The sequence below is a fragment of the Aulonocara stuartgranti genome (assembly GCF_965226115.1).
Source record: "Aulonocara stuartgranti genome assembly, chromosome: 14".
NCBI lineage: Eukaryota > Metazoa > Chordata > Actinopteri > Cichliformes > Cichlidae > Aulonocara > Aulonocara stuartgranti.
In genome coordinates this window covers 5,633,992-5,648,144 of record NC_138950.1, presented here as the reverse complement: position 1 = coordinate 5,648,144, position 14,153 = coordinate 5,633,992, and the positions used below count along the sequence as shown (strand labels likewise).

Below are 14,153 nucleotides of genomic sequence, written 5' to 3'. Positions count from 1 at the left end.
GGCCCAGAACACTCTGCCCTGAGATGCCAGCCCTAAATATAGCCCCACACAAACTGTAACACAACATGTGACTAGTGCCGCACCAGTCATTGTGAAACACGGAAACTATGCATAAGACAGTAAAAAAGGATCAAGAACCCCCAGAAGATATAGGGCTCAAACTAAATGAAAATGTGGAAAGTGCAATTATCTGTTCTCTCCTGCATAAAACTGAGGGGTCACAAGCTTAAGTCAAACACTGATAGCTTATCTCAGCTAGAAGTATGCAAAACAGCATGTGACCTGATCCTTCAGTTAAAACTAAAGTCTGCAAAAATCACCTGTGTCAGAAGACAAAAAGAACCGCAGTGCAACTGGCGGATGGACATGAGGAGATAAGTTGTTAGACCTCAGCTCACAAAATCGTTCCTGCTTCTTTCTTCGGCTTCTGCTGTAGAAGGTCAAAAGCTTTAAGGTAACATGCTCTGAATCCATCCCAGTATTTCAGTACGTTTTTAAGGGGGTTAGCGTTTGTGTTTATTCCTCTTACCACCTGGTGGAGCTGCAAACCCTGTAACACTTCACCCAGTGGACAAGCCTTTAATGTCCTTATAAATTCATTTTCTTCAAACGTCAATCCTTCACTCGGGTAAGCGCTTTCTCTGTGTTATTTGCGCCATCTCGTGGTGAAAGGGGAGAATTACATTACAGTAAGGCCGATATAGTACGTCACGTGAAAACGCCACTCTAATTGGTTGAATTGCACGGATCACATGACCTGCTCACTCATGTAGCCAAAACGGCAGTGAAACAAAACAAGTGCTGTAAAAGTGTTTCTCTTTATGTATTTCCGTGCATCTAACAATGAATATTAACCGTAAATGCCACTGTACGTAAACTGCACACGTCGTCGTTGCTGTGTGAGGGACTGTAAGTAACCTGGACGCATAGTAGCAGGTGGGTTAAATGTTCTTTAGAGCTTATAGCGAACTGTTTTTGTTTTGCATCGTCAGCGACTCTCCGTCGGCTCACTAACACAGATCCAGGCTACAGTGTTTGTTAGCAGTTATGGAGTTTAAACAAAGACTTTTCCCTCATCGTAAATTAATTCGTGCTTTACTTAATGTGTAGTTTTTAATTTATTTGATCTTTGCCGAACTCCAGAGTGACCCACATTTACCTACATTCATGTTTTAGCCTCCTGCTGGCTAACCACACTTGTGTTGTCTAAGTCAAACGTCAGAAAATGGTTACAGTCGTCTTATTCATGTGAGGTAATTTAGTGATTTAGCAATCCTTGCACTCACTGACACACTCGCTACAACTTGAGCTAAAAATCTCGAGTCACTTCTTCCTCACCGAGTTATTTTCTCTAATTCTAATTCATTTGTTCCTCTGCACAGATGCACAAACTCTTCTTTGTCCACTGCTAACAGATGCAGTTCGAGCCGAGGGGCTTTTGGGTTTGCTTTATTAAGTACAGTTAAAATAACAAAATTAAATATGGTGCTATAACAGTATGACACTTAGAGCTGACCTGTAGTTTCAACATGTTCCAGACTCGAGTTTCTTATAATGATGTTCCAGCATTGTTCAGTGTGTCATGTCCCACAGAAGGCACAGGAGTTTGACATAAGTCCACTGAGATCACAGAGTGAGTCTGCTCAAAGCAACTCAAGTTTATTCTCTCTGTGATTCAGCTCCAAAATTTCACCTCAGAAACAGAAGAGCACTGTCTTTGTCCTGCCACCATGCCAGTGTACATAGCAGGAACATGAAAACACAATATTTTGTTCCACTTTGTGCCCACTTTGTACTCTGCTTACTTCAAACTGGGAAACTGTAGTAGGTCAGAGGTTTCCCTGCTTCAGAAGAGGACTTTGTAGGAGACTATATACAAATAACAGCAATTGGTCATTATCAAAACAAAGCATCTGTGTGACCTTAAAAGAAGTCGATGCATTTTCATCTTATTTTTGGTAATTTTATAAAGCAAAAAAAAAAGAGGTTGAAAAGTTGTTGTTTTTTTGTTGTTTTTTCTATCATGGTCTTAGTGAGTTTCATTGTATGGAACTAACAAAATTTTGTTTGTAAACTACAGGTTTTTTTGTACGTTTTAGGTATTTTGGCCAGTTCAATACTATTATGCTTCTTCTAAACCAGCAACTTGAAAAGTAAATTTCATACATCTGCTGTCTGATAAATCAAATACACTGTTTAGGTGTATTTGATTTATCAGACAGCAGATGTATGAAATTTACTTGAACGTGCAAAGCAGTTTCTCTTTCTGTGGTTTGTTTAAGTAAAATTTTAAAAACTTCTGAACATCCACCAGGTCACCAGCAAAACTCGTAGTGTTCTTCTCGTGTTTCTTAGATGCATTTGGCCCTTAAACATGTTCTGTTATTAGATTTTAACATGTCAAAGCTAGTAAAATTTACAATTTGATACAAACAAAACACTCAAAGACTCTTTGTGTAATGAAGTCAGGGCCATCTTGCTTTTAGCGTGTTAGCAATAATTCAGCATTTACATTCATTCATCTGCTTTTTCTTAATTTAAGAAATTTCTTCATATGCTTAAAACAACAACAACAACAGCGTGTGAAACTAAAATATTAGTCACGTGTTCCTCTCTGACCAGAAATATGTCTCTAGCAGGAAATGTGTTTCCCGTCTTGGAAATCATTTTTCAGGAAGAGTCGGTTACCTGAAATATGTCCTGTATGTTAAAGAGCTTGTTTGTGACTGAGGAGCGAAAACTTCCAGTGGCCTGAAGTGTATAAATGTGTTCAGTGTGTTATATTAAAAGTTCAAAATGATGCGGTCGTTTTAATTGACTTTGGAGCAATGTGTATTACAAACTAGCTATCAGCCATCGCACTGTGCTGTAATGTAATAGCACTTATAGTGGGAGTAGTAGAGAAATATCTTGGTGCAGGTCGGACAGCCTGTATAGCAGTATGTCTGTGATAGACCACAATAGGCTCTGCTTTCATAAAAACTTTCATAAGTGTGACTTGAAAGATTTCCAAATATTTGTGCATGACTCAGAGCTAAAATGCTTTTGCTTCACAATGCAGTATCACATGCTTCTTTGACTCTTGTGACTTCCAGCTCAGCGATATCGCAATTTTACCAAGTCACAGCACTTCCTGTCTTTGATGTAGTCAGATCTAAAGAAGCATCACATTCTGTCTTTATCACATTTTTGTGTTTAATCAGATTTGATTTCAGTACAAAATACACTAATCCTTAATCTCTGTACTTGTAAGTTTGTGGGGGTCCTTTTTTCTAGCTGCTAGCTGTAAGCTCAGAGGCCCTGTCACCCTGCAGGCAGCTTTTCAGCAGCTGGAGCTGTCTTTGTGCTGGAGATGGTGCAGTTCATTCTGTGTATGTGGTGGTGAAAACACCTAGAACCTTCTCTTTGTTGAGTGTGTAAAGGACAAGCTGAGGTGTGTGTCCCACGTTTGGTTGTGTTTGAGGCTGCTGTGTTGTTGAAAACTACACTGCTACTTTAAGTTAATGACAACCTCTTAAGAACAATAGAAACTGTGCAGGTCCGTCCTTTCTCAAAGCCATGTATCATTAAATAGCATTAAATGAATATCCACTGCTGCTGGTTCTGTTTACAGATATCATTACAGCCAAAACTTGGAATGAAATGTTTTTAAGCCGTGTAGCAAAGTTTCCTTGGGTGCAGCTTCGGGATTGGTTGAGTCATCTTGTATTTACCCCTGAAACATGATGACTTGAAGTAACGTTTGTGTTTTGTTCCTCTTGTTTGGTCTCAGAGCTGCAGAGCAACACAGTGAATGTGAGCTGACAGGACGGAGCTCATTTCTTCCGTGAACATGAAGACCGGCATCCCGTACCACCAGGTAAAGTTCCTTTAATATGTGGGCTTCATCAGTGTACAAACATCCTAGTTTTTAATCATTTCCTGATGCGGTTTTAATATTTATTTAAGTTACTTATTGCTTAATTATTTATTACTTACCTTCACTGTATTCTTTTCCTTTATATTTTTTAAATCAAATGTCGCCCCTTTGATGTGAGACAAAGTGATTAATGATTTTGCAATCACTGGTCACTGTGCATAGAAAATTAAGTGGTCAGTTATAAAGCTGTGTACAGTGGTCTCTCGCTATGACGCGGTTCACCTTTCGCGCCCTCGCTGTTTTTTTTTAACAGCGCATTGTGTTCTGCGTCCTGATTGGCTGTAGACCGTTGTCAATCAATCTGGTGCCGTGTCTCCTGTACAGTACAGAATGCATTCAGCTTGTCAAATTTACATAAATCTTTGGTCGCTAGCAGTGTGACTCTGAAGTGCATTACTGCATGTTTGTAAGATTTCACCCCAATAAACTCAACAATCACTGTCGAAGGCAACCGCAGGTGCCTTTGGTTTCATTCTCTAATACTGGACTTATTTTTCTACGAAGGTTTGAACTTTGAGAGAATTTAAACAAGAGAGAAAAGTGTGAAAATGTTCATGCCTGTCTGAGAAAAGTGTATAAAGTGTGTAGTGACGGGTTTTACAGCCTTGAAGCGTCTATAATAACTGTAAAAAAATAACATTCGCTACTTTGCGGATTTCACCTGTCGCGGGTTATTTTTAGAACGTAACTCCTGCGATAAACGAGGCGCCACAGTATAGTCAATGTTCTGTTTTGTTGTGAAAAATATCCCAAGCATGTTGCTGGGGTTTGGCCACGTCGTTGTTTTTCCTGTAATGTTGCAGACGTGCCGAATGCTGGAAGTCAAGGGAATTTTTAAATCATGTGAGGAAGTGAAGGATTGTGTTTCAGGAAGTGCTCTTGCTTTAGGTTTATATTGACTGTAACTGCTTAAATTAAATGATGTTACTTGTTTTTTTAATGACAGCATTTGGTGAATGAGTGCCAGTTTAGGAAGCTGGCAGACGTAGAACTCTTTTCCTTTGTGTGTTCAGAGAATGATGGTTTTTCCATGACTTTAGCAGGTGCTAGCAGTTATTGAGGTGGCGATTTTGAGACCGTGGATGTCTGGTATGATAGAGGTTTATGGTTCAGTCTGGATCGAATGTTCTCACAGTGTCCTTGTGTGGTGGTTGTGTTTGTGTGTTAGCTGGAGGATGAGTCCCGGGGACAAGAATCCAACAGGAGAACACAGGTGGTGAGTTAGAGCACTAACACATAAATACACCTGAATTTTTACTCGTCAATATAAATAAATCGCAATGATTTTTTCAGTTTATGTCAAAAATAAAGACAAAGAAATAAACACTGATCAAGAGCTGCAGATTCTAAGGACGTCTCCTCCTCCCTCCTCAGTATTACAGGTGTTTGATAGCTCTGGCCACTGTGGCTAGTGTGCTGCTGGTCATCATGGCGCTCTGTAACCTCCTGATACCGAGGGCCTCCTCTTCCTCTTCCCACCCTGTTCCCGACATCAGCCTCCCTCTGCCTAACATGGAGTCCTGCACAGATCCCTGCAGGTAAGTTTACTTTAGAAACCAACACCTGCTTCCAGCTTAATCTGCATATGCAGAAGAGTTCAATATCCAGGAAAACAAAAAGCTTTTTAAAACCTTATTTGATGACAAAGCCAGCAAACTTTCTTACTTTTTATCAAATTTGACTGATGATTCTATCCAGCTTCATACCAGTAATAGAAAATTACTTAAAGTGCAGATTCTTGACTATACATGAAACAGCATCTTCATTACTATCCATACTCTACCCAGCCTCTTCTATAACATAGCTAAAGTTTAAAGCTTAGTTAAACTATCTGCTTGACATGAATTCATGTAATTTCATTTTTCTTGACGTTGGACGTTGAGGAAAAAACTCTCCCACTCTTCTCTGTCTCCAGGATCGTGTTGGTGGAGAGCATTCCCGAAGGCCTGGAGTTTAACTCCAGCACCACTCATCCATCCATCTTCCAGGCGTGGATGAATCTGATGAACGAGGCTCGCAGCAGTGTCGACATCGCCTCCTTCTATTGGACCCTCACCAACAAAGACACACACACTCGTGAGCCGACAGCCAATCAGGTCAGCTGGAGTTGTCTGCGGTTTTCTTTTTCTCTTTTCCTCTAATATTAAATTATGCTGAAGAATGATTGATTATTAATTGATGCAAAGTGCTTTTAATTGTGCCGACTGACCTTGATCTAAAGCAGTTATTGTGAAACAACCAGATAACTGATCCCTGATTTTCTCGCCGTGCTCACAGGGTGAGGCTGTTCTGAACAGGCTCGCTGAACTATCGGGGAATTTATCAGTTCGTATTGCTGTTAACACACCGCAGGAGAAACAGCCACGGCACGACCTCAGGCTGCTCAACGACTCAGGTGACTCTTGGCTTCTTTTGAACGTCACACCTGCAGAGGTCAGACTGATCTGAGCTGTCTGAGTTATTATGAAATTAGTTTAATACACATATTGTGATGTCTCACTGTGTGTGGGACATCATATGACGTCTGTGAGCCTCTTATCGACACTTGTGTTAAGTTGGTTGGTTGTGATGGGAGTTATTTAGCTGCGACATTAACAGTAACTCTGGTATTGCAACATACAACTATGCATAAGCACCATTTTTTGTTTTTATTTCTTTGTTTTTGTTTTTTGGTGCATAAGACTGATAAACATTCTGATTTACAAAATGGATTATTCTGAGATACTGAGTATCACTTCCTTCTGTCTAAAATCATCTAAAATGAATATGTTATGTTCATTTATCATTGTCCAGTATTGCTTCCAAAATGCTTCCAGCCCTCAGAATTGTTAGTTTTTAGGAAATAAGTGTTTGTTTTGTGTGACTTTTAGGAGCCCATATTAGGACTGTAAACATGAAGGAGCTCACCACAGGCGTTCTTCACACCAAGTTCTGGGTTGTGGACAAGCAGCATATTTACATTGGCAGTGCCAACATGGACTGGAGGTCCCTCACACAGGTACACAAACACTCAGACTCTCTCTCACTGTCATGTAAATGCTGTTAGAGGTGGATGCTCAGTACAGTCGGTGTGTTTAAAGGTAAACAGAGCAAACTTATCAGTATATTTATTATTAAACAGTTCTTTCTACTCTTGACTTGGTGTGGCGTTAAAGGGAGTGGATGTCCCTCTGCTTAAGCACCTACCTCTGAATATGAGAACAGCAGCACTGCCCACCTGCCCATCAGGGCGGGGGCATCCAATCAGAAGAAAGGTGGCCCAGACCTTATGTGGGATTCTCTCTTCAAAAGCTAAAAAAAAGTCCACACACCCACTCCCAGCAACCGTTAACAATAAGAAAGAATCAAAAGTTCAGCACGTTTAATAATTTTCCCTAATATATATATATATATATATATATATATATATATATATATATATATATATATATATATATATATATAATCAGCATGGTCTATATATGCTCAAAAATCTATTATTTTATTATATTTACATTAGCTTCACTTTCTTCACCGGCACTGGGTCTGTGCACAACAATTTGTGAACTAACGGCTTAACTGGAACAGTGGGGAGGGGGTCTTAAAGTAGAAAGCAGTTTATTTCACACAGGAATAACGGGGCTCCACCAGTAAGAATCATCTGAAGCTTCTCTAACAGGCCTGTAAATCTATAAACAGCGTCAGTGTCGGTAGTCCCGCCCGAATACTGACACTGACTCTGTCCCATTTCTTCTGCTTTCAAGAGGAAGTTTTTATGTTGGTATAAAGTTTCAGTCACATGCTGAACTGTTTAGTCTACACTTGTTTAATGTGGGACCATCAGTGTGGTAAACCACATCTCCCTTTTACATTTCTCAATCAGACTTTTGCTGAGCTGTCATTCGCATCCTTTTTTTACAAGCTTGCGCTAAAGTCCCAGAAACATATTTCTGATAAATTAATCAGAAAAGATACCGGCTTAACAGTAGGACAAAGAAATCTAAACTGGGACAGAAGAGAAGGAACAACTTTTCTTATTTCCTCTTTGTTTTCTGCAGTTTCAAAAATGCAAAACCAGCAAAAAACGAACGTAAGTAATGTTCTAGTGTTGGTCTCCAGGTGAAGGAGCTGGGTGTGGTGGTCTACAACTGCAGCTGCCTGGCAGCAGACCTCAGTAAGATCTTTGAAGCCTACTGGTTTCTGGGGGAGAGCAAGTCAATCCCATCACCTTGGCCAGAGAGGTTCTCCACCATGTACAACAAGGATACACCCCTCCAGCTGCCTCTTAACAACACGCCATCCAACGTCTATCTGTCGGTGAGCGGGATTTTCTTTTGATGTTGAGTCATAAGAGCCAGTTAATCACCTCTAAGCAGTTTTAAGGTTTGCTTTCTGACCAAATGGGAAATAACTGGTGTTTCTAGATGGTCACATCATGCAGAGAGAGGGACATTTTCAGCGTTGCGCTTGTATACATGCAACGTGCAACCACAATTTGTCACTTGTCACAATTTGTGACTTTCTGACTCCTCTACAGTTGGCCATCAGTACTGAAAGAAGATGTGAATGCTTGGTTTCTGTTACAGTCACAGAAGTGGGCAGATATCGACACCTCTTTCAGGGCGATGCAGGGCCGGGGGATTCCAAAGCTGTTCGAAAACAATCTGCAGCACAGAGTTTTGGTTTCTGTTACAGCGCTCACGTTTCCAGGATTCAACATTCAAAACCTTTTTAAAATGTAATGTTTTTTTTAATACAGTCCCACTGAGGCTACTAAATCAACCCACAGTCCCACATAGCTGCGCATTCGTCCAGTCATTACTGTGCATTTGTAGTTTAGCGTATTGTAGTTTTCTGCATTTTAAAAAATGCTGCTAAAATTAACTGAATCCTTTTTTCTGCTCGATCAGAGTTCCCCTCCGTCCTTATGTGCGGCCGGCAGGACTCCAGACCTTCAGTCCATCCTCAGTGTGATGGAGGATGCTGAGAGCTTTGTCTACATCGCTGTCATGAACTACCTGCCCACCATGGAGTTTTCACATCCTAAAAGGTGCAGTTTTGTTAATAGTTGTGAAATGTAACTACAGGAAAACAGTTGATCGTTGTTTTGTTTTTGTTTTTCTTTTATGGTCCTACATCAACTCTAGTCAAATCAACAGTAATAAAATTAATATGAACGTGTTTGCACAATAAAACACCAGGATATCCTGATCAAATCATCCCGAAAGGAAGTGAGAAACATTAAGTTTTAACATTGTGCTTGTACTGTGCGTGTGGCGCCCTCTGCAGGTACTGGGCGGACATCGACACGCAGCTGAGACGAGTTGCATATGAGAAGCGGATTAAAGTGCGGCTGCTGATCAGCTGCTGGAACAGCACACAGCCAGTCATGTTTTCTTTCCTGAAGTCTCTGGCCTCGGTTTATAACCCCAAGAATAACCTCGACATCCAGGTGGTGAGTGGCTCTTATGGTCAAGCATCATCTCCCGCTGGGAAAGGAGGTTGTACGTCTTATGGCACTTATCCTAAAGTAAAAACATTATGTTGTGACTTTGTGTTTTCTTTATTTAGAGGCTCTTCGTGGTGCCTGCCACCCCCAAGCAGAAGGAGATTCCCTTTGCAAGAGTTAACCACAATAAGTACATGGTGACGGACAAGATAGCATACATAGGTGAGGCACACTTTCTTTGTTTACTAATAAATTTGTTTCTTGAAATCATTAAGATGACTTAAAGAGTACACATAGAGAACTTTTTCAATCAGTTTCAATGACCTATCTTACAGTTTCAATTAATCCCCCAAAAAACAGAAAAATGTGATTTTCATCAAGATGAGAAAATACATCATGATACTGAAATTGAATACTTGTTGGTGGTGTTAAAAGCCAAGCTGATGGCTGCTTTTCTAAGCATGTCATTAGTCACACATACTTTATTATCATCTGTCCAATCAGTCTTTCAGGAAAAAAAAGATAATGTGCTTAAATATAATCTGTGGCTTTCTGTTTTCAGGTACATCCAACTGGTCAGGAGACTACTTTGTGAACACGGCTGGCTCAGCATTAGTTGTCAACCAGACGGCGTCACAGTCTGTTGAGTCAACTGTCCAATCACAGTTGAAGGCTGTCTTTGAGAGGGACTGGAACTCGGGCTACAGCACTCCTCTCACCCAGCACTCAAACCTCAAAGACTTCTGTTACTTTTAACAGCATTACAGACACACAAAGTCATTGTTTCTGACTTCGACACAGCGCACTTTGATTTTAGTAGTGAAGTGCGAAACGTATGAAAATTGATCAGCTGTAATGTGGAAACCCCTGAGCTTAAAATCAGCAACAGGCAACCTATTAGCAGAGTGTTTGCTAGACTGCTGAGGTTTAATGCCACACTCTTATTTCATCAGAAAAAAGAGAGAATACAGACAGTTTTTTAAAGAGAGTCCAACATATGCTCTGTATTTTAGGCCGGTTTTAAGTAACGTTGAAGCTGATCTGTTAGCTCGATTTTATCCAAGCATTTTTGTCTGCCTTATGGTCTGTAAGTTTTCACACCAGCATTCACATGGATACAAAAAACATGAAACGGGCTAATACTGGCTGGATATGTTAAGCTCAACTTTCAACTACATTTGGCTGGTATCACAGTGTTATAATATACTGATGTACTTACAAACCCCAAAAGTTTGATTGCCAAAAATAGCACCAAAAACAGTTGCTTTTCTTTATTCTTAAACTGGTACAGAGATGCCAATTTGAGGCCATTTTTTTGTGCACTACAGAAATATGCCAGCAGAAGTTGGGAATATTCAGCTGAGCTCAGTGAGCTGTGAAATATGCCAACTGCAGGAAGTATTTAGGAATTTTTAGAGTTCATTTACATGCACAGCATGGGCAAAGGTGTATGCAGGATTAGTTTGTAGATATTTGCAGATGAAGACGTTAACACGTCTCGCATTATATTTGTCAGTGTGAGCAGGACCTCCTGCAACAATCTGTGGGTGAAGGTAGTGGTGTCCCTGATCTTCTCAGCTGCTGATTTCCTGATAGATTAAATGTAAATATATATTTAGATCAGTAAACACTCAGGGTGTGGTGAAGGTTTGCAGTCTTGTTTCCTTCTAGGTTACAGTCCACGTGTCTGTGCAGACACTGGTCATGCAGTGATCGGTCCAGTGGTTGTGTCTTTTTGTTCTGACACAGCCTGCATACAGAAGTGTTTTTCTTTTCTTCAGTGCCTCAAAGACTGCAGCCTTGAGTAATGAGGGGTAGCTGCAGTGAGTCTGTGTTATAGATTGATAACATAAATAATTCATTCAGCATATTAGTATTTCTTGAAGTGAGAGGAGTAAAGTTTGTTTAGTCAGCGAATCCCTCACATCCATAGCTGCAAAGGTTTGTATGATCAGCAGCTTTTTGTACTGTCATATATTGTATATACCAGGAAACGTTATGATGGGATAAAAACATGCACACAAATGCACACCATATCTACTGTTAAAGGTTTTACCGCAGTGTCGGAGCAAAGGAGTCAGACATGAATGTTTAACTTTCATCATGTGGTTTCTATCATGTACTCCCAATAGCTGTAGGGGGCGCTGTTTCAGCATTGGCGTCAGGTCAGTGGCGAACGTCATGTTTTCTGCTGTCTCCTGCAGTGACTCGTGTAAAGGGATCAATTCAGTGAATCACAGCTTCAGCCTCGGTGGGAGTTTTCATCCCAGTTCATCTCAGGGAGTTTGAGTGCTTTTGTAATTTTCTGGAATTTAAAATCATTTAAAAATCCTCTCTGGACTGCGTTGAAATAAGCAAATAAAAGCTAAAGTCTGCAGTGCATCTAAGGGAAATAAAAACTTCTTTCATACCACTCCAGTGCAAAATATTTTTTTCACACACTGATCACAATTTGACCATTTGAAATAAATTTAATCCCCCTATAATGTGTTAATTATGATTGGAGACATTGTTTACAGTGCTAGAAATATCAAACTGAATTAATTGCGTGGATTGTAAACTCATCAAATATGTTGGAAAACCCCTAGTTTGTAAAAACATATAGATTCGGGGCCAAATGAATTAGCTTAGGCAAGCAATAAAAAAGAGAAGCACAAAATTTTATTGCTTGCTCAAACAGCCCAAGTGTTCCTAAGTAATCTAAACTTAGTAAGAGGAACTTGCTAGACATGTCTACGTACAAATGAAATGCTAAAGCACATAGCAAAGCCTCACTACCTGCTATTTAAAAGCATAAAAACCATGCTGGGAGTTAAGCTTGAGCTGCTCTACCTGAAGGTTCACATTTGTGATGCTGCAGTATCAGATGTCTAACACTGGGGGGCAGTGTTGGTGCAGTTTTGAGCCTTGTCCGATCTGTGAGATTCAATTTCAGGATTCTGTTTTAAAATTTGTTTCTGATAAAACGTCTAAACTAAAAAGTCTCATGACCAATGAAATCAAAGTTTACCAAAGGGGGATAACCTAGTGCTGCTCCTATATGATGGAAATACTGAACTTTACTATGAAATAAAAGGAAATCCTAGTATCGGTGCTTTTTACAGCCTGTGTATTTAATGCTATGTTGTTGTAGTTGTTTTTGTTTTCATGTTTTGAAGTGAATCAGAGTCCAGATCTGATTATGGGTGGGTTCAAATGTGAGACTCGAACACACCCAGTCTCTGCTGACTGCAGACCAGGCTGATACGTGCTGTTTGATAAATACATACCTACTGAGTAGGTTTGTGGTTGTTAACTCAAATACACTACAAACACCAGCAGTGAAAGTGCTGTGTGCAGTAAGATGATCCCTGTACTTTCAAATTAATTACAATGTTTTTAACTTAATATACATATACAATATACAGGCATGTGAATACTACATGTCCTTGAAGAACAACCTTTTATGAACTCCACAAAACAGTCATTTTTAAATTGGAGGGTTTTCAATATACTGGAAAAACTGAAATTGTAATGAAGTAAAATTTACATTATTATATTATTATATAATATTAGCCCCTCAATTTGCAGTCCTTTCAAAAATTGTTTCAAAACAGCTATGCCAAATTTCTTTTTCTGAAGATTATTCATAGCACCAAAACACTAAACTCACACAGTTTTCTCCCACAGCTGAGCTCAACATCTGCTGACTGATTTCAATGTTATTTTGCACTTGAACAACACGCCTGTAAGTCACAGGATCCAATGAGCTCTGCTTAAACCATCCTGAATTGATTTAACTGTCCTTGTTCTACCGGATATCCAATACAAAAGGAGTCCTGCTGCTCTCTGTGCATTAAAATACAAATGCCTTATAAAACTACACAGCAGATAAGTATCTGATGAGCCTTCAAAACTCTGATCAGTACATTTGCTCTTCTTCAGGAATCATTTGATGGTGTCACCAGCACCTGAAACAGCATGTTCCCCCTCCTCTTGCCGTGGTCTGAATACCCAACAATAAACTGTATCCCTGATACCTCACGCTGATACCTGTCTCTGCTCAAACCCACAAGAATAGTGGGTTGCAAAGTAGTGTTCCTTATAAATATATCTTAACCCGAAACATATCCTCTTAGGTATCTGCAACATGTTGCTTCCCGGTGTGTAAACTATGCAGTCGTCCGTGGTCATGGAACGCAGCAGAGCCCAACCCAGGAGGTTATTTCTGTCCCTCGGCTAACTATCCAAAAACGCACAGTCTCCACCCATTCAGTGACCCATGAAGTGTGTCTGTGGTGGGAGAGGCAGCTTGGGTTTAGGTCTTCTGTGGACACTTGATGGAGCTGCTCAAAAATATTGAGTTCAGGTGCACCTGTGATGGGATGGGATTTAAAAAGATGTGCTCTAATTTAATGTTTGGGTCCGTAATCTTCGCTTTGTGAGGTTGTAAAATTAGATTTGTACCTTGAAACTTTTTCAAGGTACAAAGGCTTACAAAATTTATATCTTTATCTGTGGAGCACTTATCACTGCAGCATCAAGCTGCACCGCCCACTGAATGCTGTTACGGAAAAAGTCTCTGCTGCCAGGGGGCCACTTCAGTTTGTTTGTGCCAACCTCAGGACCACCCAAATTACTCTTTTACTAGCTGCACTGTGACAGATTGATATAGTTTTCTCTTTTTGCTACTCTTTGTGCAGATGTTTCAGTGCCAAGGTGCTTAGACGCGCAGGGAACACTAACATAATAAGTATTGTGTGTGTGTGACATTTTGCTTTTATCTTGAGAATGACAATTAAACAACAGTATTTGCTCCTGAGTGGG

The 14,153-nt window shown here is 40.1% G+C and overlaps 1 protein-coding gene across 2 annotated transcripts; it reads left to right on the top strand.

Moving 5' to 3' along the window:
• The first annotated feature begins 361 nt into the window (after positions 1–361).
• pld3 (phospholipase D family member 3) lies at positions 362–11,760 on the top strand. 2 transcript variants are annotated; one of them, XM_082501713.1, is made up of 12 exons: positions 362–454; positions 3,773–3,859; positions 5,088–5,135; positions 5,294–5,457; positions 5,835–6,015; positions 6,197–6,314; positions 6,790–6,917; positions 8,018–8,215; positions 8,809–8,948; positions 9,188–9,353; positions 9,470–9,569; positions 9,910–11,760. In XM_082501713.1, exons 2-12 carry the CDS (start codon positions 3,833–3,835, stop codon positions 10,101–10,103), a joined length of 1,464 nt encoding a protein of 487 aa, XP_082357839.1. In that variant the 5' UTR covers positions 362–454; positions 3,773–3,832; the 3' UTR covers positions 10,104–11,760. The 2 variants fall into 2 exon arrangements, with proteins under 2 accessions (XP_082357839.1, XP_082357838.1); XM_082501712.1 differs by lacking the exon at positions 362–454 and adding an exon at positions 749–936.
• Positions 11,761–14,153: the final 2,393 nt, after the last annotated feature.